Source organism: Leiobunum rupestre, chromosome 2, assembly GCF_980474605.1.
Source record: "Leiobunum rupestre chromosome 2, qqLeiRupe1.1.hap1, whole genome shotgun sequence".
NCBI lineage: Eukaryota > Metazoa > Arthropoda > Arachnida > Opiliones > Sclerosomatidae > Leiobunum > Leiobunum rupestre.
This window is the reverse complement of record NC_143385.1, coordinates 46,313,642-46,336,641: the sequence shown is the minus strand read 5'-3', so window position 1 is coordinate 46,336,641 and position 23,000 is coordinate 46,313,642. Positions and strand designations below refer to the sequence as shown.

The 23,000-nt window shown below is 33.4% G+C and overlaps 1 protein-coding gene across 2 annotated transcripts; it reads right to left on the bottom strand.

The window, feature by feature from the left end:
* Nucleotides 1-245: 245 nt before the first annotated feature.
* LOC149957632 (SEC14-like protein 2) lies at nucleotides 246-20,062 on the bottom strand. Of its 2 annotated transcripts, none has more exons than XM_090164864.1 (11): nucleotides 19,861-20,062; nucleotides 8,904-8,973; nucleotides 7,102-7,145; nucleotides 5,158-5,220; nucleotides 4,728-4,967; nucleotides 3,818-3,896; nucleotides 3,668-3,748; nucleotides 3,519-3,605; nucleotides 1,714-1,823; nucleotides 1,034-1,340; nucleotides 246-482 (listed from the first exon to the last, which is right to left on the bottom strand). In XM_090164864.1, the coding sequence occupies exons 1-11, from the start codon at nucleotides 19,975-19,977 to the stop codon at nucleotides 370-372; spliced, it is 1,311 nt and encodes a 436-aa protein (XP_090020990.1). In that variant the 5' UTR covers nucleotides 19,978-20,062; the 3' UTR covers nucleotides 246-369. The 2 variants fall into 2 exon arrangements, with proteins under 2 accessions (XP_090020990.1, XP_090020991.1); XM_090164865.1 differs by having other exon boundaries at nucleotides 4,779-4,967.
* Nucleotides 20,063-23,000: the final 2,938 nt, after the last annotated feature.

Genomic DNA, 23,000 nt, shown 5'->3' with positions numbered 1-23,000 from the left:
AATATTTATGATTAATTGAAATTTTGGCGGTAAATTTATGTTGCCCCGAGCTCTACTTTGGTGCATATAAAGTTTATCTACTTTTAAATTTAAAGTCCAAACTGAACTTACTATTTTGTAGCGTTTAAAAGGGTTTTTATATAATTTAATCTTGTTCAACTCTTGTGACGCAAACAATAGGACAGAAAGTTTTCTTTTCTCAAAATAAACTATCTTTGGTTTATAATTCCAACGGTAATTCAATATTGAGAGGTATAAAATTTCTTTTAATAATCATTTGATGGGAAAATAATAACAGAATGAATGATTAAGATACAGTTGGACAACCTAATAATTGGAATTAAGTATTTTAAGGATGACTAGTCTCCATTAAGATTGGCTTCCTTCGTTGTCTTCTTTCGTGTTCGGAGGTGTCACTTTTATGTCGTAGTACACCTTTTTGCTCTTCAACCAACTGTAACTGTTGTCCAGAGTCACAATATCTAGAATATAAGATAATACAATGGCTAAGTTGGGGAGTAACTTTTAGTTAGATAAATTGACTGATAGTAAAAGTTATATATGAATAGACATATTAAAGAAAGCGCTGAAGAAGCGGTTACGAGAGATTCAAGATTTATTGACAGAACTGTAGAGTTAAATAGCCAAATTGTTGGTAGAGTACTAGACGTTCCAGCTAATAACGTAGGCTGCTTTAAATGGAAATAAAAAAACGAACACGATAACTTGGTTACAAACCACTAAACGTTAATGCTAAATTAACCAATTAAATGTTTATTCCGATATGAGAGTAGTTTATTTATTTCTAGGGTGAAAAGTCTCTAGGATTCTCAATTCCTACTGCCATTTGCAAAATTTGGAAGCGCAGGCTTTTCACGCTGGCGTTCCGCCTTTTTTAATGGAAGATGATGATTAGATCAAAGAAAATTCAGCTAAACAACTCAATATGTTAGCTATAAATGAGTGTTCACAATACTGGCTGCTCGGTGCGTAAATTATTAACGACACAAATGTGTTTTGATCAGTAACTTACAAAGTCCCGGATGTTCGCAGAACAGAGTTCCTTCTTCCGGTACGAATTGGCATTCCCGCTTCTCAAGGGGAATAATCTCAATTGGCGTATTGGCATTCGGGGGTTGATACGTGACCCCGAAAGCGACATCGTGCTCATCGGTGCCGAATGTCCAGTCCAAAGTCGACCCCGGAGTGTTCACTTGCAATTCGACCGTGAAACTCTTCTTGGCCTCGATGGTTGTACTCTCCAGGGAAGTATTTTCCAAAGACACATTCCTAGAAAGGCTAGTGTAGTAAGACTTCGGTATAGGACCTGCCATACCAATCTGTAAAATAAGATACATTGATTTTGGTCGGTGAAAAGTTCAATATTGTATATACATATATATACCTACCCATATTCACATACAAACACACATACACATATACATATACACATACACATACACATACAAACACACACATATACACATACAAACACATATATATAACATATACATACACACATTTATAATATATATATATGTATATATATTCAGAATTATTAATTTAGAATAACTAAGAACTTCATAGTCAACCTGTTTCACTTTAACTTGCCGTAATTTTATAAGAAATACGACCGCCATATGTCATGGTATATTTTAATCACAACAAAAAATTCAGTTATCAGTATCCTAAATATTTTTTATATACTTTTACCTTAGATGAGCAAAACGGGTTTCCGTCCACGTCGTCGACCATTGTGCCACCCCAGTGCACCGGAAGTTGATCCGAGTCTATGATCTCTAACAGCGCCTCTTTCCAGGATTCTTATTTTTAGAGAAACGGTTTGATATTACATGTATGTATAATTATAAACAGAAGTATTTGAACTATAGTTATCAGAATCCCATTGTTTATTCAAATTTGGCGCGTTGCCTTTATCGCCATCTAGCAATTTTTTATTTTTCTGGCAAATAATCTTTAATATAATGTAAAGTGACGGTCACTTACGAGTTAGTGACGCTCCTGTTTTAATGGGCAGATTAACGTTTTACGTAGGGATGTTAATTTTCCGGAAAAATGAAATGCGGAAAATTTTCTGGCTTTCCGGAAAATTTTCCGAATTGCCGCAAATCGGAAAAATAAAAATTTGAAACATAAATTACCTTTTAAGGGTTTTTAATGTTTTTAACTTTTTATCGATATAAAATGTCTAATATCAGTAAACATACTACAAAACATTAATAGCGTTACATTGTTAATCAGTTTAAACTAGTCTAGAGGTTTAGTTTTACTTTCAGATTCGAAAAAATGAGGCGAAAATACCGCTTTATTTCAATTTGCAAACAATATATTAGACTAATCATGGAGTGAAAACTTTTTTTTATTTTTTTCGGAAAAATACGGAAATTTTCCGGAAAAAAAGGCCTCGGTCATTTTCCGGAAAATTTTTCGCGGAAAATTTTCCGACTTACAACACTAGTTTTACGATTTAATTTTTTTTTAACCTATTTGACGACGAATCTAAAAAAATTAAATTGTAACGTGGTTAATAAGAAAGGGACACATTTAGACGTATAAATTGGGTTCTTGGGTCTTAGTTTTGTTACAACCTCGAAGGCATATTTTACCGAAATAAATGCGTTTTATCCTTACTGAATTTAACGGACCTATTACCATTGTTTTACTTTATTCATAATTCAATGATAATTGGCTAAAATGCAAAGGTTTTAATTGAAGCGTCTATCAAGGATGTATTAATTTACACTTAGGGATAATGAATATTTTGAGACGATACGCGGCCATCATGGTTGAATATTCCCCGCCACGAGTAGAAGGTGGAGGTAAAGCGTCACAAGCTTGTACTTGGAATGCTTATCCTGCCGTATCGCGTATGGTAAGATCAAGTGTTGTAAGTCGGAAAATTTCCTGCTCGAAAAATGTTCCGGAAAATGACCGAGGTCTTTTTTCCGGAAAATATTCCGTATTTTTACGAAAAAAAATAAAAAAATGTTTCATTCCATGATTACTCTAATATTGTTTGCAAATTTAAATAAAACGTCTTTTTCGCCTCATTTTTTCGAATCTGAAAGTAAAATTAAACATCTAGACTAGTTTAAACTGATTAACAATGTAACACTATTAATGTTTTGTAGTATATTTACTGATATTAGACATTTTATATCGATAAAAAGTTAAAAACATTAAAAATCCTTGAAAAGTAATTTCAGTTGCAATTTTTTATTTTTCCGATTTCCGGAAAATTAACAACGCTAAGATCACTCCAACGGCTTTGGCCCCGCCTACGAGATAAAAAAAATCCCCTCTGCGCGCGCTCCCCTCTCACGTTGTTGTTTGTTTAGTTAACAAAGTGACGTCAAAAAAAAACCGTCGGACACATCCGAGACAAAAATCTACCGCGGTAAGTATTCCAAGTAGAGGTATGGATTCCTGATCTGTACTATAGTAAGATTGAGCGAGGGTAGCGGACTTTATGCGTAGAGGGGTTTTTAGGCACGTACCTTTCCCAAAAATATTCAATTGTTTTCTGTATTCTTCACTCAGGAAAGGTTTCAAGAACGCGTAGAAGATGGAAAATACTTTTGGCGCTGAAAATTCCATTAAACGTGTTTTATTCGGGATCGTCTAGGACGCGGGGTAAAGATTATACCATTTATGACGAATGTTTTTCCAAAGACATCAGGATAATTCGGAACCAGCTGTTTGATAACCGAGATGTAAATCTGAAGAACTGAAACCAATCGAAATAACGGTATCAGTAGGCCATTTTAAAGTCCTTTTATTTCTAGAAAAAGGGTACCAGGTTTCCACAAGCAATCTTGAATCCTGAAGCCTTCGTAATCCATAATCAGAACTTGCGACGTGATAAGTTTTCCAACCTGTTTTGCAAAAATAGTGAAAAGCTAATACACTTTCCCTCGAACTTGCCGAAAATCTACGCTTGGTGAAGTAACATGTAAAAACTTTGATAGACTTAGATTTATTCATATCCATCCATTAACATGGAGGTACTGTGATGCTGTTAATCGATTTTCATGACGTTTTAAAATGCCGCTGTCCAATTGGCCCGAGAAACGCCAAGGACTTAATGGCAAGTATCAATTGAACTTTTAACGCTTTATCGCGCCTTTGGAGAAAAATTAGTAATTTAGAAATTAAACAAATAACAAATAAAGATAACGGGAATGGACTTTTGGTACTTCAATTTAATACAGCGGTACCACTCGGGCCTTATAAACCTTTTGTAAATTATACAAAGACTTACACGAGATTAGAATTTAAAAATGATTTTTATAATGGCTTCCAATTTAGTGGTCCGCTTTTTATTTGCATTTTGGCTGCTATTTAAATTGAAATTTGGCCGCTATTTAAATTGAAACTTGGCCGCTATTTAAATTGAAACTTGGCCGCTATTTAAATTGAAACTTGGCCGCTATTTAAATTGAAATTTGTCCGCTATTTAAATTGAAACTTGGCCGCTATTTAAATTGACACTTGGCCGCTATTTAAATTGAAACTTGGCCGCTATTTAAATTGAAACTTGGCCGCTATTTAAATTGAAACTTGGCCGCTATTTAAATTGAAACTTGACCGCTATTTAAATTGAAACTTGGCCGCTATTTAAATTGAAACTTGGCCACTATTTAAATTTAAATTTGGCCACTATTTAAATTGAAATTTGGCCGCTATGAATTTCGGCCGCAATTTACTGTTTTACTTTTGGTGATTTGCAATTGTTTCGGGGCGTAGAAGGAAAGTACCTTTTCCGATTGAATTTGGTTCATTTTTTGCATGTATTCGACGGAACAGAGGCTGTACTTGATACTGTCCGACGCTTTCGCCGAGTAGACGTTCCCTTTGGTGTCAAATCTGCCAGTTGGCATAATCCACACCAGGTTGCCACTTTTGTCCTGTCCACTGAGACCAAAAGGGTAATACTTTGAAATCACCTGAAGAGATAACTTTGAATTAAAATCAAAAGATGAAAGCGCCTTTACTCCTTAAAGCAAACTTAGGTTTTAGAGTTTACAACTTTGAAATTGTTGATCAGTAATTTTTTTTCATTTATTTCCGTGGTTTACCTGCCTATCCTCGTGTGCTAATTGCGAAAGTTGGGTTAAGTCCTCTTTTGGTTCTTACCTCTGGCGGCTTGAAAACCTCGTGTGCGCAGTCCATTTGCATTTGTTCTCTCCATTTCAGATGCTGAAGAACATGACAAACAAACCGCGTTTACATTAGACACTTTTGAAACGTTTTAAAAACGGTTTCGAAAGCTCAAATTAGAAACTGTATTTATAGGCATACGAAAAATACATCTGACTACAAAATTATACAATTTGATCTTTCGAAACCGTTTTAAAACGTTTAAAAAAGTGTCTAGTGTGAACGCGGCTATACACACTTTCATTTGAGAAATAGCATTCGAGCTTATTATTAAAATTATATAATATGTATTTTAATGGTTATTGCTACAATGGTACACATAGACTATGCAGGAAACAATTTACACATCAACCGAAATAGACTAAGCACCAATAATCGCACCAACGTTCTAGACGTCAACTTTGAAGCGGTGCAATGTTTCACAATTGCGTGCACCGACGTAGGAACCAGGCCGGGGGGTTTATGTATGTTATTCAAAGCTTGTTTTTATAATTGAAATTTTTTTTGAACCAAAATTTTAATTGTTTCCTCCATATTAAACTTGCACGCTAAAAAGGTTGGGTCGAATTCTACCTATTTTGGGTCAATTGTTACCCAAATTTTGGGTCAGTATTTCACCTACCAATAAATTTGGGGAAAATGAAAACAACCCAAGTTGGGTAAAAATAATAACCCAAAGTTGGGTAAATTAACAACTGCCCAAACGTTTGGGTAAAAATAAATAACCCAAAATTATGGGCTTTGGTAAAAAAGCAGTGCAAAATAAAGGGTTGTGCTGTTAATTTGACCCAAATAACTAGGACATCATATTAACTTAATTAATTGGGTCAATAGCCTAGTGCTGTTGTTAATCATCAAAGGCTTAATTTCAAATTTACTATTCTTCATTTAAAACATTTTTTTACTTAGAACAAAAGCTGTAGCTTATTAATTTAATCGAATTAGCTAATGAAGTTCTATTAAACTCCTATTAGATAAAAAAATTAACATTACATGAACTATCCTCCAGACGAAATTATATTTTGCTACTTTGTTTTGGGTAAGAAATAACCCAAGTATGGTTGAAGTGGTAAATCTCAAAATAACCCCATTGCATACGGTAAAACATTCTAACCCAAAATTGTCATAAAAACCAAAATTGGGTCAAAATTGACTCAATATAGGTCAATATATGTTTTGCCCAAATGTTTTAACCAAACCTTTTTTAGAGTGTGGGCGTTTTCAAACTTTAAAAAAAAATCTTTTTTAAATCAAATTGCCCTCCCAGCCACAAAACAGTTCCTACACCACTGATTAGGTGGGCAACTACAAGCATTGGAACCCTTCTTCGATCATGCGAAGGCACAGTTTTTTCTTCATAGCCTATGAATACTATTATCATAAGTTTATGATATTATTTATTGGGAAAAATAATAATTATTATTAGGGGTAGTGCATCCCATTTCTATCTGTTAATGAATTTTATTTTCATTTATATTTGCATAATACAGAAAACATGTTCTCACTACCCTTTTACTTATATAATCAGATCAAATCTGTTCGACTCATCTGAATCTTTTTTAAGTTAAAAACTCATTTAAACAGCGAAAACATTAAGATAAAGTTTTTTTATTTTATGCTGAAACTACTTTTTAAAAAGCATTATCTAATATAAAACCTTTCACAACGTTTACTTTCTGATGAGATATCTTGTATAAGGTACATAATAAATTCAGTATATCTGCAGATGTATTAAAAATGGTCTAATCTGATTTTTGAACTTTACAAATATTTTTGTTTTTTCGCGGCCAAAAACAGATAGCTAGTGCTTCCAACCACGATAGGTTAAGGTTACGTGATTGGGGTCATAGGGAGTAGCATCTATCATTTTTATTATTACTTTGATTTGATGGTAACTGTAACAATGCATTACGTGCTTACCGCCCTGAGCAATTTTTCCCCTTGCTTTACGTCAAATTTCCCAGCTGAAAACAGGAGTAAAATTAAATCAAAACAATTAGCTTATGAAACATCAAATAAAATCGCACATCAATGTTTTAATTTAACCAACTTCTAAACCGATTCGCAAATTGGCTTTACGGAAACAGACATTTAGAAGGAAACCCTTCAAAATATTTCGGAATAAATACAGATTTGTAAAATAAAACCCCTCTTATAGCACTATTTTCAACCATGGATAGTAGATTTTAGAGGATCGGTAAAAAGCCTGGTTTTTAGCCTCCGTAAAGCAATCACACTAAGGGAGTCGTCCAAGGTTATTTGAAAAAAAAAACAAGTATCGCTAAGAGTGGACGATACTGTTCGAAAAAATAAAACAGATAAACACGAAGTACATTTTTACGCCAAAAGGTATTTTTTCACGTTTTTCTAGATTAAATATGATATACTAAATATCAGTTGATAGATTTTATGAAATTAAAAAATGAAAATTAAAAATTACTAAAATATAAAGCGCAAAAAATGACGTAACAATATCAACCGCGTTAGATTGCCAATTTGAAATTTTAAGATCATGTGGTACAAACGACCTTGCAAGACTCCCTTGGAGTCTCTCGAGCTGATTTATACGCGGGGAGAAATAAAATGCACTGTGGAAGGGTATCGAAAACCTATCCTCTTAATTTACTGTCCATGTTTCAACATGATTATTTATAAAATGGAAAGAAAGTGCAGCATCAAAAACATTTCTGTGGGGGGGGGGGGGGGGGGGGGCGATGAGTCACAAAACATTTTTAGGTAGAGTTTGTAATGATAAGATAAAAACCTTTTTATGAAGGTTTCGGTCATGCTTATTTTCTTCTTCCCCCTGGATGCGCCACTGACATTGGGCATAACTTGGATTAATTAAACACAGGGATATCCCACAGAAGCAAAAACGTGGAAACGACTTCTATGAAACCTCTATTGGTGAAATCGGCGCCCAAACGGAAATGACTAAAGCGCATGCGCGAAGAGTGTATGAAAGAGTGATAGGTAAACGTAGGCAAGGCGATACTCCATCAAAGCAATTGAAACTAAAAATCTTACATTTGAGATGCTAGGTATTACACCATCAGAGTCAATGGTAAGAGCTTAATTACTGAAATTTGTCGTCTGAGAGTATATTAATCGTGTCTCCAACTCGCTACTATAGTTTGACACACATTTCGTGCATGCGCCATGGGGACTTCCGTTTATTCGCCGATTTCTTCTGATAGAGGGTTTTTAACAATCTTTTCAGCAACATATTGGAGTTTTAAGCTGTAGCGGTATATCCCTGTGTTTAATTAATCCAAGGGCAAAATAAGAAACACGAAAACATTATATTTTTAGATATTTTCACGCAATTGGTAAGATATGGTTATTTCAACATTCGAACTTTAATGGCGTTACCCCTGTTAAAGCATCTTCTCCTCAATCTAGTAACGTTGTGTTCTAAATTTTATTTTAAAAAGAATGTGCTAGCTAGGAGCAACAAACACAAGGAGAACGCAGCTAGCGTTTAAACACGCTAACGAAGGGTTGTGTACGAATTTCATTGGACGAGCATCACGAGCCTTTACGCTGAACGTTTTACGGGCAGGGGGAAGACAATTTCCGAATTTTCCCCTTCCGACGGCAGCAGGCGCTAAAGCATCTAGCCAATGAAAAATGTACACAAGAAAATCCACGACTTTTGACGCGTTGCGTTCTCCTTGTGTGGGGTGTTGTGTTTGTTGCTCCTAGGTGCTAGTGTGTCCTACCTTTGAGCCATCTCAAAAGAAAGAAGTTGTCGTGACACGGCCTGAGGGCATCCTTGACCGCCAGTCGCAACTGAAAAGACAATTATAATTAAAAACTATTATTATCCATGGAAGCGAGAAGACATACGCTTGAAAGTGTGTTTCTAATTTTAATAATTTTTTTTCCAAATCTTTTAAAATATTTTACAGTAGCTTTCGGGCTTGAAGCTCTTTATCAACTTTATCTTTATTGATAAAGGGCTTTGAGCTCGAAAGCTACTGTAAAATATTTTAAAAGTTTTGTAAAAAAAATTTTAAATTAGAAACAGACTTTTACTATTTAAATGTAGTAACAGTTTTGAAACCAAATTAATAATTTAATCAGCTAGACTATTGCCCAAGCCACCACTTTTGACCCAAGTCTGCTAGCGTTTATTGAGGCCGTTTTACATTTCGTTAGAATGTTAATGCCACGGGAGCTCCATACACTTACTATAAACAAAAAGGAACTTCCTCTATGCTATAACCGCTTTTATGATCAGGGGAATGCGGAAAACTCGGGGAAAACCCGGGAGATAACTTATAAACTCAACGAAGTAGGAGTTGTTTCGAGTTTTTACCTTTCCGAGGGGACTTTGTACCCTAGGAGGGGTTATACAACCATAGTGTCAGTCTGTCTGTGGGTCTGTCTAAGTCCAAAGGATTTATTGTTTGGTCTCTTTTAACTCTTTATCTTTGAAAATTACGCCTATTATCGATTTCTAAGGCTATATTTAACAATACAAGCCGAGCTATAGCAAGCGCCATTACTTTTTACCTCTCCGCATTTTCGGGGCAAAGGGTAATCATTGCGTACGCAGTTTCTTGGCTCACTGCGTTCGCAGTTTCTCGAAGGGTTGGCAAAACCACCGTGTGACGGTGAGCGTTAACGGATTGCTTTGCGGTTGGATTGGATTTGGATGGTCTTTTTTCGTCAATGCTCACCGTCGCGACAGTTTTAACTCAGTTTGATTGGATATTTCATTATTGTAATGTTGTGAATGTTGAGTTCGTGTTGTGATGGTTGTGGGTGATGAGTTTGTTGTGAATGTTGTGGGTGTGGAGTTGGTTGTGTTATGGAGGTTGTGGATGTTGGGTCTGTTGTGTTTGTATGGGCGTTTTCTCTCCAACTTCTTCTTGATGACTTTGTGACCGACCGAGTGCTGAGTGTTATGCAACCTCTCAACGTCCAATGGCAGGGTTTCCACCAGTTGTACACGGTATTCGTCTTAGTATCAAATTGCGATTTTTTGGCGCCGGCCGGGAATCGAATCCGGGTCTGCCTCGTGCAAGAGATGTACTCTAACCACTCAGCCACCAACGCTTGTTAATTTACGGTGTTTTTCTAAAAACAGCTTTGGCGAATGTCCTTTACAAAGTTATAACGTTAGGTACTATAATTTATTCGACATCATTTTAAATATTTATAAATTAAATTAATCTTATATTTAATTAAATATTTATAGATTATATTAATCTTATATTTAATTAAATATTTATAGATTATATTAATCTTATATTTAATTAAATATTTATAGATTATATTAATCTTATATTTAATTAAATATTTTAGTATTTTAAAATTTTAATGTAAAATTTGATCGTGATCAGGATTTGAACTCGGGTCGCATTGAAACAATGCGGATAGTTCACCGGCGAGCCATTGTCCTCCTTAGGGAACAATTATGATAAGGCGGGTTTTTTTACTAAATGGATTAATACGGTTTTTGGTTTTGTTTTAAATTTTTGTTAAATTCTTAACAAAATTTCGGTAAAACACAAAACGTAGTTCATTGTTACCTTTTAATATCGCTTAGAAAAAGGATAATTATTCAAAACTCCCGCGGAAACTATATCAAAGTAATAATATAGCGCCACCGTGTTTAGAACTATCAATCAAACCGGGTAAAAAATATAATCTCTTTAATTTTTCGAACTTTAGTCAAATCCCGACGGGTAAAAAAAACACAAAATAACAGCATATAAGGCCGTCAATATAGAAGATTTAGTCTTTCTTAGTTCTTGGCTGTCAGACAAACTACTTCAGGATGGGGTCCTGGTGTCGGTCAAAAGTTATGAGGTAACTTTGCGGTTTTAATTAGTTTGTTTGGTCTTCGGTCAAGAAAAGAGATAAATTGTGTTTCGCGTTTGGAACGTGAGTGAATGGACTTCAGTGTAAGAACAGTGCGTGTTTAAGACTGAAAGTGTTAAAGTAATTGTGAACTAACTCAAGTCAGCTGTAAGATAAAATTGATTGTTATTATTTTTTGAATTGGAATAACCTAATTATACCCTTGAAATTATCAATTCAACCTGTGAGGGTAATTAAGTAGATTGGAAGTAATTAGTAGCGAACAGCTCGCAGCTGTTAATTAAGACAGAGTTTATAGTTAGGTAGTTTGAATTTAGTTAAAATTACTCAGTATAATTTATGATATTTACTTAAGTGTAAGTGTGTTTTGGTTTATTTTTCAATCACGATGAACTAAGACAAATCTAGTCTTAGACACTTTAGTACCAGTTCTGTACAATTACGTAGAAGGGATATATATTGTTGGGTTATTGATGAAAGTTAAATCTAGAACGTTCCATAGACTGTTCTGAATAAAATAAACATTTATAATTTTGCATAATTCTGGTTGCCATTTTATTTTCTAATCACTCGCCCACAACATTACAGTTCTGGCAATCCCGAATCAAATAAATTTTCGATATAACGGCGACGGGAAATTATTCTCGTAAATTTATCGCGCGGCCTTATCGAATATTCTTTTAACAAAATTTTGATAAACTATCGTTTAATTAAAATCGGACGGATTCCGTTAAAATTATAAACCAAAAAGCGAACGGTCGTTATAATACCCTCTGTAGATATTTCTTTCATTAAAATTTGCTTCGTATTATATTTAACTGATAAACTTGTTCTGTAAAAAGGGTTTAATTCAATTGTGCATTGTTATGGTACGTCTAACTCACTGTTGTAACTACTTAACTTATGATATTCTGAATAAATTAAATTTGGTCGTTTCGTCTCAATTATTTTAAATGAAATAAAATTTTATACCGGGCGGGATTGAACCGGGATTAAGTTTTTAGTAAATAACTTTGAAATGCGGAAATATCTTTAAGGGTCGTCTCGAGAAATTAATACCACTAGGGACAATTCTTCCGAGGAGAGGTATATTTTGGCTTGCCAACTTGTTAATCAGTGAAATCATATAAATATATATGAATTATTATATTAACGGGTTAGTTACCACAAAAAGCGTGGATCTTAACCGCCAAAGTGTCAATTTCCAATATACTAGTTTTTTTGGAAAAACGTGCGCGTTTCAAAAATAACAAAGCGCCACTTTAATTTAATATTTAAATTTAAATGTGAAATCGCCTTATCTTAGGTAGAATTGTGTAAGCGTAAACGTATTATAAAAAAGGTATAAATAATGAAGTGTAAGAATATATTTTTTGTAAATATTATTTTAATGTAAAAATAGGATAAGTAATTTTTTAGTTCGTAAAATTTATTTTCAAATATAACGTTCAGCAAACCCTTAAATAAAATTTAAACTTTAAATATTAACAGTGAAAACTCTTTCCATCGCTACAAGAACCAACCAAGTGCTACAAGAAATTCAGTTAAGGTTAGGTTAGGTTTAAAAGTCGCCAAATCCCTTTTGAACCAAAAGAGAGATTAGGCACCGTGCAATAAAACGATGTTTCAACCGAACGAAGCGAGGTTTATTTCGAGATTAGAACGACTTTAAGTGTCATTAATTCGATTATGGAACAAAATCCCCCCGGACAAAATCCCCTTTCAAAAACCCCCCGGACAAAATCCCCCCAAAACTAAGAAAACAATAATACATGAAACCTAACCTAACCCAACCTAACCCAACCCAACCCAACCCAACCCAACCTAACCTAACCGTTGCGCGCTCCGCACGCTAGCCTTGATATAACTACCTCTATATAAAATCGTTTTCCCTATGAGAATTCGAGTATTTTGTCCTGCAACGGGGTGATTTTGTCCGGCCACGGGGTGATTTTGTCCGGCAATGGGTGGATTTTGTCCGGCAATGGGTGGATTTTGTCCGGCAACGGGTGGATTTTGTCCGGCAACGGGGGGATTTTGTCCGGGGGGATTGTGTCCGGGGGGGATTGTGTCCGGGGGGATTGTGTCCCGGGGGATTTTGTCCGGGGGGATTGTATCCCGGGGGGATTGTGTCCGGGGGGATTTTGTCTCATTACCCATTAATTCAGCTGGCCGGGTTACAATGCGCAGGAATGTGGTGACAAGTGCTTCATGCCACGCGAGCCTACAGCTCCCTACACACACTATTACTATTAACCTCGACATCATTTAAATTTCGTTCGGCAGAAATATTTAATGCGCGCTGACTGATGATTTTGTACACGGTTGCAGGCTCTCACAGACTCGCGTGTAAAACATAATCTCATGTAAGAATTCTAACATCCGGCTTTGGCAAGACACGGGTCTTGGGTTGGTCTAGCTATAGTCAAAATGTCCTTTAAATCAGTAAACGTTTACTATGTATACGGTGATTACTAATGAACAAGTCATATAAGCAGCAACTATTACCGTTAAGGGGGAAGACTACAGTGGCCATTGTCTAGTTTCGCACTATTTCAAGCTGAACTGTTTAATTTTTGTGTTTTAACTTATAAAATTAATATTGATGTGTAGAACAGCCTCTTGTTTAGTGCTTAAAATAATTTTGACAATTTTAAATTTCAAAGTAATTTAATTATTACGTTTTAATTCGGAGCCTTGGAGCTAAACAAGTTGGGCAAGCGCCCAAACTACCCTTTAGTTAGGACCTTATACCTCGTTAACTATTAATATTATAATTATCAAAATTATTTTAAGCACTAGAGGAAGGTTCAGCCTATTATATAAAAATATAATTCGATTGTGTAATAGTTAAAACTAAAACGTTCAGCTTGAACGAAAAAGAGGTTTTTACTGTAGTCTTCCCCCTTAACCTCAAGAAGGATTTATGGAAGAGGAAACCGAAGAACCTTGAGAAACCCCCAAGATAGCCAAAGGGTGAAGAACTTGCAAACTCAACGCGGAAGGAGTGGTTTCGGGTTTTCATCCAATGCCACAAGCTGGGATCAATTACGGCTTCTCTTGCCGATAATACTAACCACTTCGCCACCCCACAGTAAGTGAGACGACAGACAAATTTTGGCAATTTCAAAATCATCAAGATCCACCGGCATGTATAAATTATAAGTATTGGCGGCACCCCTGTTTTCATGGATTTGGGTACATTTGTTCGAATTTCATTCGTCCGAATGCCGGAAAACAGGATCGTATGTCCGAAAACGTATTTCCTTTGCCCCTAAAATTTATCACAACTTTTGTTGGTGATTTAGTCGTTCAATTTATGTTAACTTTACTGGCGAATTTCATTTGTTAGAATAATCGTTTGTCCGCTTTTTCGAACATTAGGAATTGGTTGTTTTTTTTTAAAATATAATTAATATAAGAAAATAGTAACATTAACGTGAACCTAACCTAACCTTACTTGAAATATCCACAACAAAGGAAAATTACTTAATTCTTGCACTAAAAAAAATCCGGACCAAAAAAACAGCAATAAGAAATACTAATTTAGCGACAGAATTCGGACAAGTGATATGATACCGATTCGGACGAATGAAACAAACAAGTTGTCAAATACGAACAATTGAAACATTTGTTATTTCGGCGGTTCGGACGAATGAAATTCGAACAATTGTTCCACCGTTCGGACGATTGAAATTCGAACAAATGTACCTACCCCTTTTCATGTTTTGGGGCCCCTAAAAGATTTTTGGGGAACTTAAAGCCAGGAAAACATGGTGTTTCATCTTCAAACCGGTAATGAACTTTAAAGAATTTTAAAGCAAGTATAGGCTCGACGTCAAGTAGCTCTTTTTTTCCACAGATGTCGCTAGTGTCGAAATCAAAACAAGGTATATCAGTACTTATTACTAGAGTGTTACTAACCCTAGCATTAAAATACTAAATAAAAATAAAAACCACTTTTGCATAGTAAAACTTTTTTAAACATTTTAACATATGAATTTTCGCGCCGATAAATACGTAAAGTGGTCAACAATTTTAATAAAAGGTTTTAAAAAGTTTTACTATGCAAAAGTGGTTTTTATTTTTATTTTTATTTAGTAGGTATATCAGTACTCCCTGGATATATAACCTACATTTTAAAAGGGTGGATATAAACGTATCCCTCGCGTTAATTGGTTCGTTTGTAAATTTGACAATTATAGTAATTTTTAACAATAACTTCAATTATAGTAATTCTTTACAATATATTTTATATGGGATATATAATTTAGTTTCATATCCACTAAGTAGAGTATAAGTTGTCTAATAATAATACTCTGCAAAGGTTCACTGACAACGTTATTGTTTCGCTATTTTGAACTTCCTTTGTCATTAATAGATGGCACCACGCTCTCCAGTAAAGTCGTTTTTTCGAAGAATCGGATAGATTCATTGCCATCTTTAATAACAAGGGCCTAATCATATTACAGGTGGCAATGATAGAGCCGACTGTTGCTATAATACATCGTGATGGCTCTTTTCCTGTATAATATATTAATCTTGAATATAAATTATATACAGGGTGTTTCAAAAGGTTATGCAAAAATTTTAAGGAGTTGTGGGGGGTTAGTTGAGAAGTATGCTGGTTTTTTACCATTCTCCTACGATGAGTTAAAAGAGCGCCAGAGAGTTTCAAAGTGTGGCCTACTAGCCCCTGGAAGTAGGCTGCAACAAGCGCAAAGCTAAGCAGCGGGGACTTTAAATACTTTTTAAGTTTACTTTTTTACGCTGGTTACCTAGATTTTTTTACCAAGTCCTTTTTTACCTATCACACGAACCCAAACCTTAATGTTCGCATTTCCCTGTTGCTTGTTTTTGGGCTTGTTGCAGCCTACTTTCAGGGGCTAGTAGGCCACACTTTGAAGCTCTCTGGCGCTCGTTTGACTCATCGTAGGAAAATAAGAATAAAACCGGCATTCTTCTCAACACACCACCTACAACCCCTTAACATTTTTGCATAACCTTTTGAAGCACCCTGTATATCAGTTTGCTCAGATTTTCGATGTATTTTAAATTTTTAAGAACCTATTTTTTATATTTATTATTCCTCCATTGAAATACATTGTGTGATTTAAATTAATGATTTAAAAAACACTTGATTTAAACTAGCGGACCCTGTATCTTAGACATGGTAGGCCCCCAATAATTTTGATAAGTTACATTTACAATCCATTGGACGAGTTTCTCACAACGTCGTCCATGAGAGAAGCTATATTCCCTTTTCAAGTAGGCATTTAAAACCAGGTTTAGTAAACCAAGTTTTTTCATATAAATTTTAAAATAAATTTTTTAATTGGATTGCTAAACCATGGTTAAAAAGAGCCTAGTACGCCTATATTAAAACGCGGGTAAAAATGGCTACCAAATTTTCAATTTAAATGAAAAACGAATAACCATCTTCTATATTTTTTTGGTTCTACGTCCTCTAAAACAAGAATCTGTGCGAAACAGGAAATTGGTCTTCATGTGAATTAAAATTTTGCATGGTTGGTCGGCATTTTTACCCACCTTTTAATATAGGCGAATACGGGTTTCATAAGCTTCGTCTTATAAAGCGCTTACGAGCCACGTCAAAACATAACGTGTAGCTACTTCAAAACCATACTATTCCTAACGACAACAATTTTAATAAATAATAGGTTTGAGGTCGAGTTAAGTACATTATCGGTTTGCCCATCTTGTGTAGTGTTATTTCAGTTTCAAAGCAAAATCCTTTATCTTATACTATTAGGATTAGCTAATCAGAGTTTCCAGTACATTTACTTTATCAGTTTTATTTATAGTAAAATGCAGAGTTGGGCAAAACTCGGAGTGAAAAGAAAGAAAGTATAGTCGAGGTCAGCTCTTTTACTCTTATTGATTTCTAAGACTATTAAAAGATGGCGGGAAATTTTAATTTAAATTTAATTATATGACTTTACTGGAGAGCATGGTGCCATCTATTAACGGCAAAGGAGGCTAACACATCATTTTTGGACCGAATACAAATTTCCCGCCTTAAATTTCAGGTTCTCGCCAAGAACAAGAGTGAAAGCAGGGACCTTTACTAATCTCACTCTTTGGGGACGAGTGCACTCGGTGAGTGACGAAAAATCAGAGTGGAAAAGAGTGAAGCCTTTAATTTCGTTCAATTCTGACCCTTGAGTGAGAGTGAATCATAAAAAATCACTAGAAATTTGGCCCCCATGTCTGATAAAATGACCTTTTTATCCCAAAACGACGTTTAAATATGATTGGTAGGATCTGCTATCACCAGGTACGGAAAAGGAGGATTTAATTAGGTCGGTCTTAAATTGTAAGACTAATAATTTTTGTAATAGGATATTTAAAGTTTAGTTTTTAGTTATTAATATATCCATTAACAATTTATTAAAATATAATAAGATATTTTCAATATGATAGTTAACAGTTACAAAAATAAAGTTATTTTAGTAATTCAACAATTTGCTATAGAGTTATATCGGCGTGACGTTTGTCGACGTCACCCATACTTTTCCTGTAGATAAAAAACTGTCCTCAAAATGGTGACCATAACTTAAAGGTACGGAGTGATAAGTACTACACTATAAGAGCAATTTATTGTATTAAGAATTTTTTTTTGATATTTACGGAATTGGGTGGGTTTTTTGTTTAATAATTTAGTGCAAGTTCCTATTTAGCCATCAAGAGAGAGAGAGAATTTGCACATTCCAGAGTCTTTCAAAAACATTTATCCAGCTACAATACTTAATTTAGATTGTACCGAACTGTTCATTGAAATCACATCTGACTGCAGGGTGCAAAGTAACACATATGCATCATACAAGTCCAACAACACAGACAAAGGATTGGATTGGTTGGATTTCGTTTGTTTACAATTTATCACCTAGAAGAGTATCAGACAAAGTTATAACAATTAAAAGTGGCATTTACGATTGGCTTTTACCCGGAGACAGTGTTATCGCTTGAAGAAAAGGGTGCTACTTTAAATATACCACCATTTCTAATAGAAAAAACACAACTTAATAAGAACGAAGAGAAGCTAACTCGAGAAATTGCAAGTGTCCGAATTCATGTAATCAGACAAGGAAATAATTAAAGTATTTTAAAATATACACCTCCCAATGTAATGAATGATAAAATCAACTAGATATGGAAAATTTGTTGCTATTGATGTCATCTCTAAGGAGAGCATTTGTTAGGAAGGTAAATATTTTTGTAAAAAGGAACTTTATTAGCAGACCTCGAGACGGACGTAATTTAAGATGAAAAAATTGCAATTCATACCGATATTTAACGATTTATAAAACATATATTCCTTATCTATTAAATTAAAAAGGAAATAATAATATGTACTGTGCCACAAACTAAGTTCCGCCGGAAAGTGTTTTCAAGGCTGGTCTAATAATTAATTTAAATTAACGGGTTCACGTTTCGCTACCTTATTTCGAAAACCAGGTAACTCGAAAAATTTGGTTTCTCTAAAAATTAATTTAAATTAACGTGTTCTCGTTTCATTACGTTATTTCCTAAAAAAATCATTTTCGATCAAATATTAAGTTAATGTACAAGATGATCAGGCTTAAAATGAAAATGTATTATTAATTTCAAATATTTAACTACTTACAAAATCTGTGATGTTATCATAGTAAATGTAATATTACTATGCCACCAAAGTTCCTTTAAAAGCATTTGATTTATCTTTATTAAAATGATTCCTATAATTTCCTATAAACTCACCTGAACGTTTCTATAATTTCCTATTTTTCCTATAAAAAATTGGAGGGTTTACTGTGGTTGCTCTTATTAAAAAAATAATAAAATTAGTAATACGTTATTTGCATATATACGCAATTTGTCTTTTACTTAATAGATATTTTTAATGGTAAACCATTTTTATTTATTAGTTAGTGATAATCTTATTTAGTTAATTTGTAATAACATTAAATAGTTAAATAGTAATATCCTTAACTATTTAGTTATTATTACTATTATTAAATAGTTAAATAGTAATATCCTTAACTATTTGGTTATTATTATTATTAAATAGTTAATTAGAAATATCCTTAACTATTTAATTAGTAATATCATAAAATAGTTAATAAGTAATATCATAAAATAGTTAATTAGTAATATCATAAAATAGTTAATTAATAATATTCTTAACTAGTTTATTAGTAATAACATTAAATAGTTAAATAGTAATATCCTTAACTATTTAGTTATTGTTATTAAATAGTTAATTAGTAATATCCTTAACTATTTAGTAATTTTTATTATTATGAAATAGTGAATTAGAAATATCATTAACTATTTAGTTTTTTTTATTATTAAATAGTTAATTAGAAATATCCTTAACTATTTATTTAGTAATATCATAAACTAGTTAATAAGTAATATCATAAAATAGTTAATTAGTAATATCATAATATAGTTAATTAATAATATTATTAACTAGTTTATTAGTAATATAGTTAACTATATAATTAGTAATATCCTTACCTAGATAATTAGTAGTATCCTTACTAGATAATTAGTAATATTCTAAATTATTAATTTTCTCAATTCATAAAATTAAAATTTACTTAATTAGTAAATTTATAATTTACTTAATTAGTAAAGTTATAATTTACTTAATTAGTAAATTTATAATTTACTTAATTAGTAAATTTATAATTTACTTAATTAGTAAATTTATAATTTACTTAATTAGTAAATTTATAATTTACTTAATTAGTAAATTTATAATTTACTTAATTAGTAAATTTACTACATTCTAAGTCTTTATCTCACTACGTGAAACGTTACGCAATAGTTATCTCTCACCTGTTCGAGTTTAGCCTTGTGTTTGGGTTTCAATTCGTCAACAACCTTTTGTTGCATTCGCAGCACCGAAGTCGCCGTTTCGGCATTCCACGTTTTGGCGTCGTCTAAAAAGTTCATGTCTTTTTCCGCTACGATATGACCAAGTAGAGGAATGCGCGAAACTGAGCTCACTCTGAAAATTAGTCCTTCTCGACAAGCGAAGAGTCGCGCACTGGAGAAACAAGACCTTCATATTTTGTTTTATCGACGCCAAGGACGTAGTAGCTTAGATAACGCGACCTGAAGACAAAAACCACGTAACATTTTAATTTTATTTTCTTGGCACTATGTTCTTGATTACGAGATAGAGTGTGATGATGAAAAAGTCGATTTTTCGACTTACGTAATTTCAAATGACTCATGTGATACACCACCGCTGTTTCATCCACTGGTATTAGAATTGATCATACAATTTGAATATCTTCAAAAACCAAAATCACGTAATTTTCAATACGTGGTTTTAAAATTAACGGTAACGAGGAGGAAACGCTTGGCAGACCTTGGGAAAGATAAAAATGTAGAAGAATATTAAAATCGAAATGAAAGCTATCATTTGGAAAGCAATTTATTTTCGAGTTTGAATACAATGTTACAGAGATTAAAATAAATGTGCATCACGGAAAAAAACTTGTATTACTCCGCCTGTGTATGTAAAATGCAAATTATTGGCGGGCACTACTTTTGGAAAAGTGTAAATGATAATTTTTTTTAAAGATTTAATTCAAGAGTAGTAGCTCCAGAAACCATGTTCGAAGGCTAACAGAAGAACGGAAAATATGAGAGTGCACTTACAATTGTTAGTGAATAAGCATCCAGACAAAGTTCCACCTACCTTTGTTTCCAAGCCAGTTAACCACACCACAGACGTCGCAACCACGAAATACTCGCTAACATCTGCAGACGTGAGAGCGTCTACTTATCTGTCCTTACTTACTCCGCACCGAGAAGGTCATAAGTGTGTAAAATTATTTATTTGTTGTCCTAAGAGTGAGGCAATAAACCACAAGTGGCTACTGCTCCGTTTTGTGGTCTTATCAGACCAGGCTTTTCAAATCGTAGAAGCCAAGAGTCTCAGAGATCTGGTGTTCACATTAAATCCCGCTATGTTTCTGAAACACTTAAAAATGTCCGATGCCTCCGTGAAAAATAATATTATGATAGAATACCATTCCGAAATTAAAACTATAACCAAAATCGTTAAGGTAAGTAGTTAAATCGTTACAGGCAACGTGTTTGATATCGTCATTTAATCTATGTAACGTCATCAAAATATATTTTAATATATTAGAAAGTCTAATATTATACGCTGAAACCAATTATAGCCATGACCTTATATCGACAAGAGTAAATTACTTAGAGTAGAGACACCCACGAACCTATTGTTCTTAATGCGCTTCCTTCCTCTAAAGAATTGACTCTGGTTTTAATATCGTAGAATGCACCTGGCCAATCGTCCTACACGCATGACTGTTGGAGGTCTGCAAATATGCTACCGATCATTGCTGTAACGGTTCACTGGGTGGATGAGCTTTGGAATGAACATGATGCCTTGTTAGGTTTATGTATTTGCCCGAAAACTATATAGGGTTAAATAATGTAATGATTTTTTGAAACTACTTAACGAACGTGAAATAAAAAAAAATTTCATAAAAAAACATTTCACTTACAAAGTGAGTAGGTACGTTATATTAATGGCTTATTTCAACTTAAAGTAATCTCGAATTTTTTCATTCTATGTCGCTTTTTCGACTTCCTATTAATTCTTCAATGATGACAAAGACTTGAAATTTTGAAAGAATGGTACGAATTTTTGTATGGTTATCATTTTATTTTTCAAACATTTTTATATCAATGTTTATAAGGAATACATAACTTATTGATTTAAGGATTTAATGACCGAGCCAAAAGATTATAATTAAAAGTTTTATAAAAGACTGATACTTCATGGAATTAAAAACATTTTATTTACAATTTGAAGCTTTCGGACCGCGGTCCTTCCTCAGCTAGTCAATAATACATTTTAAAGTTCAATTACATTTTTAACGTTACAATGTTACCCCTGGTGTCCAACGTAAATGCGATGAAAATTACATTGGTCAAACGAAAAGAGAAGCAAAAAAACGAAGGAATGAACATAAATACAGTGTCAAGAAAGGAGATCAAAAAAACGGATTAGCGGTACATGTAACCAACAAAAAAACGCATGAAATAGATTGGGACTCAACAAGGGTTTTGTGTCAAGAGGTGGGTTGGTATAAAAGATGTTTTAAAGGGGCGGTATACATTAGGGATAGATAGGGCTCGGAATCGGATATCCATTATCTTTTGTTATACATATTTTAGTTGATAATTTGTTAACAAATGTTTGGTTTTAAAAAACCAATCCGCTATCTTTAACTTAGATTAAACGAATTTCGGATAAAGACTGAATAATGTTATATTTTAGGGTTCTTATTCGTAAATATTATCTTTCGAATAAACGCTAAATCCTTTATATTATCTATAGATACGACGTTTTTACGTTTTATCAAGAGATACAATTTATAGATAAACAAATAAATCGTATAATTTATTCATTTATCCGAATTAACGCCCGTCAAAATAAAATCGTATCTAGAAGACAAGTCTATTTCCTTGTGTAGTAAAATTTTACACGTTTGAACATTGTACTTCAAAATAACGACGCAGCGATATCTATTTGAAAAGTTTTTACTTTTTAGGCGTGTTCGTGAATAGAATCCGAAGTTATATATATACAATCTCACTTGAAATACCGTTGGGAATACTGTAACCGTAAACACTTCACGAATTATAGGCCTGTAATGCTGCCTAGGGTATTAGCCTAGCTAATTTTATTATTATTATTATTATTATTATTATTATTATTATTATTATTATTATTATTATTATTATTATTATTATTATTATTGTTATTATTATTATTATTACTATTATTATTACTTAAGATTACCTGAGACCAGGTAAGCATTTATTTATTTCTTTTTTATTATTATTATTATTATTATTATTATTATTATTATTATTATTTATTATTATTATTATTATTATTTCAAATTGTTGTAAGAGCCGACCAAAACGGA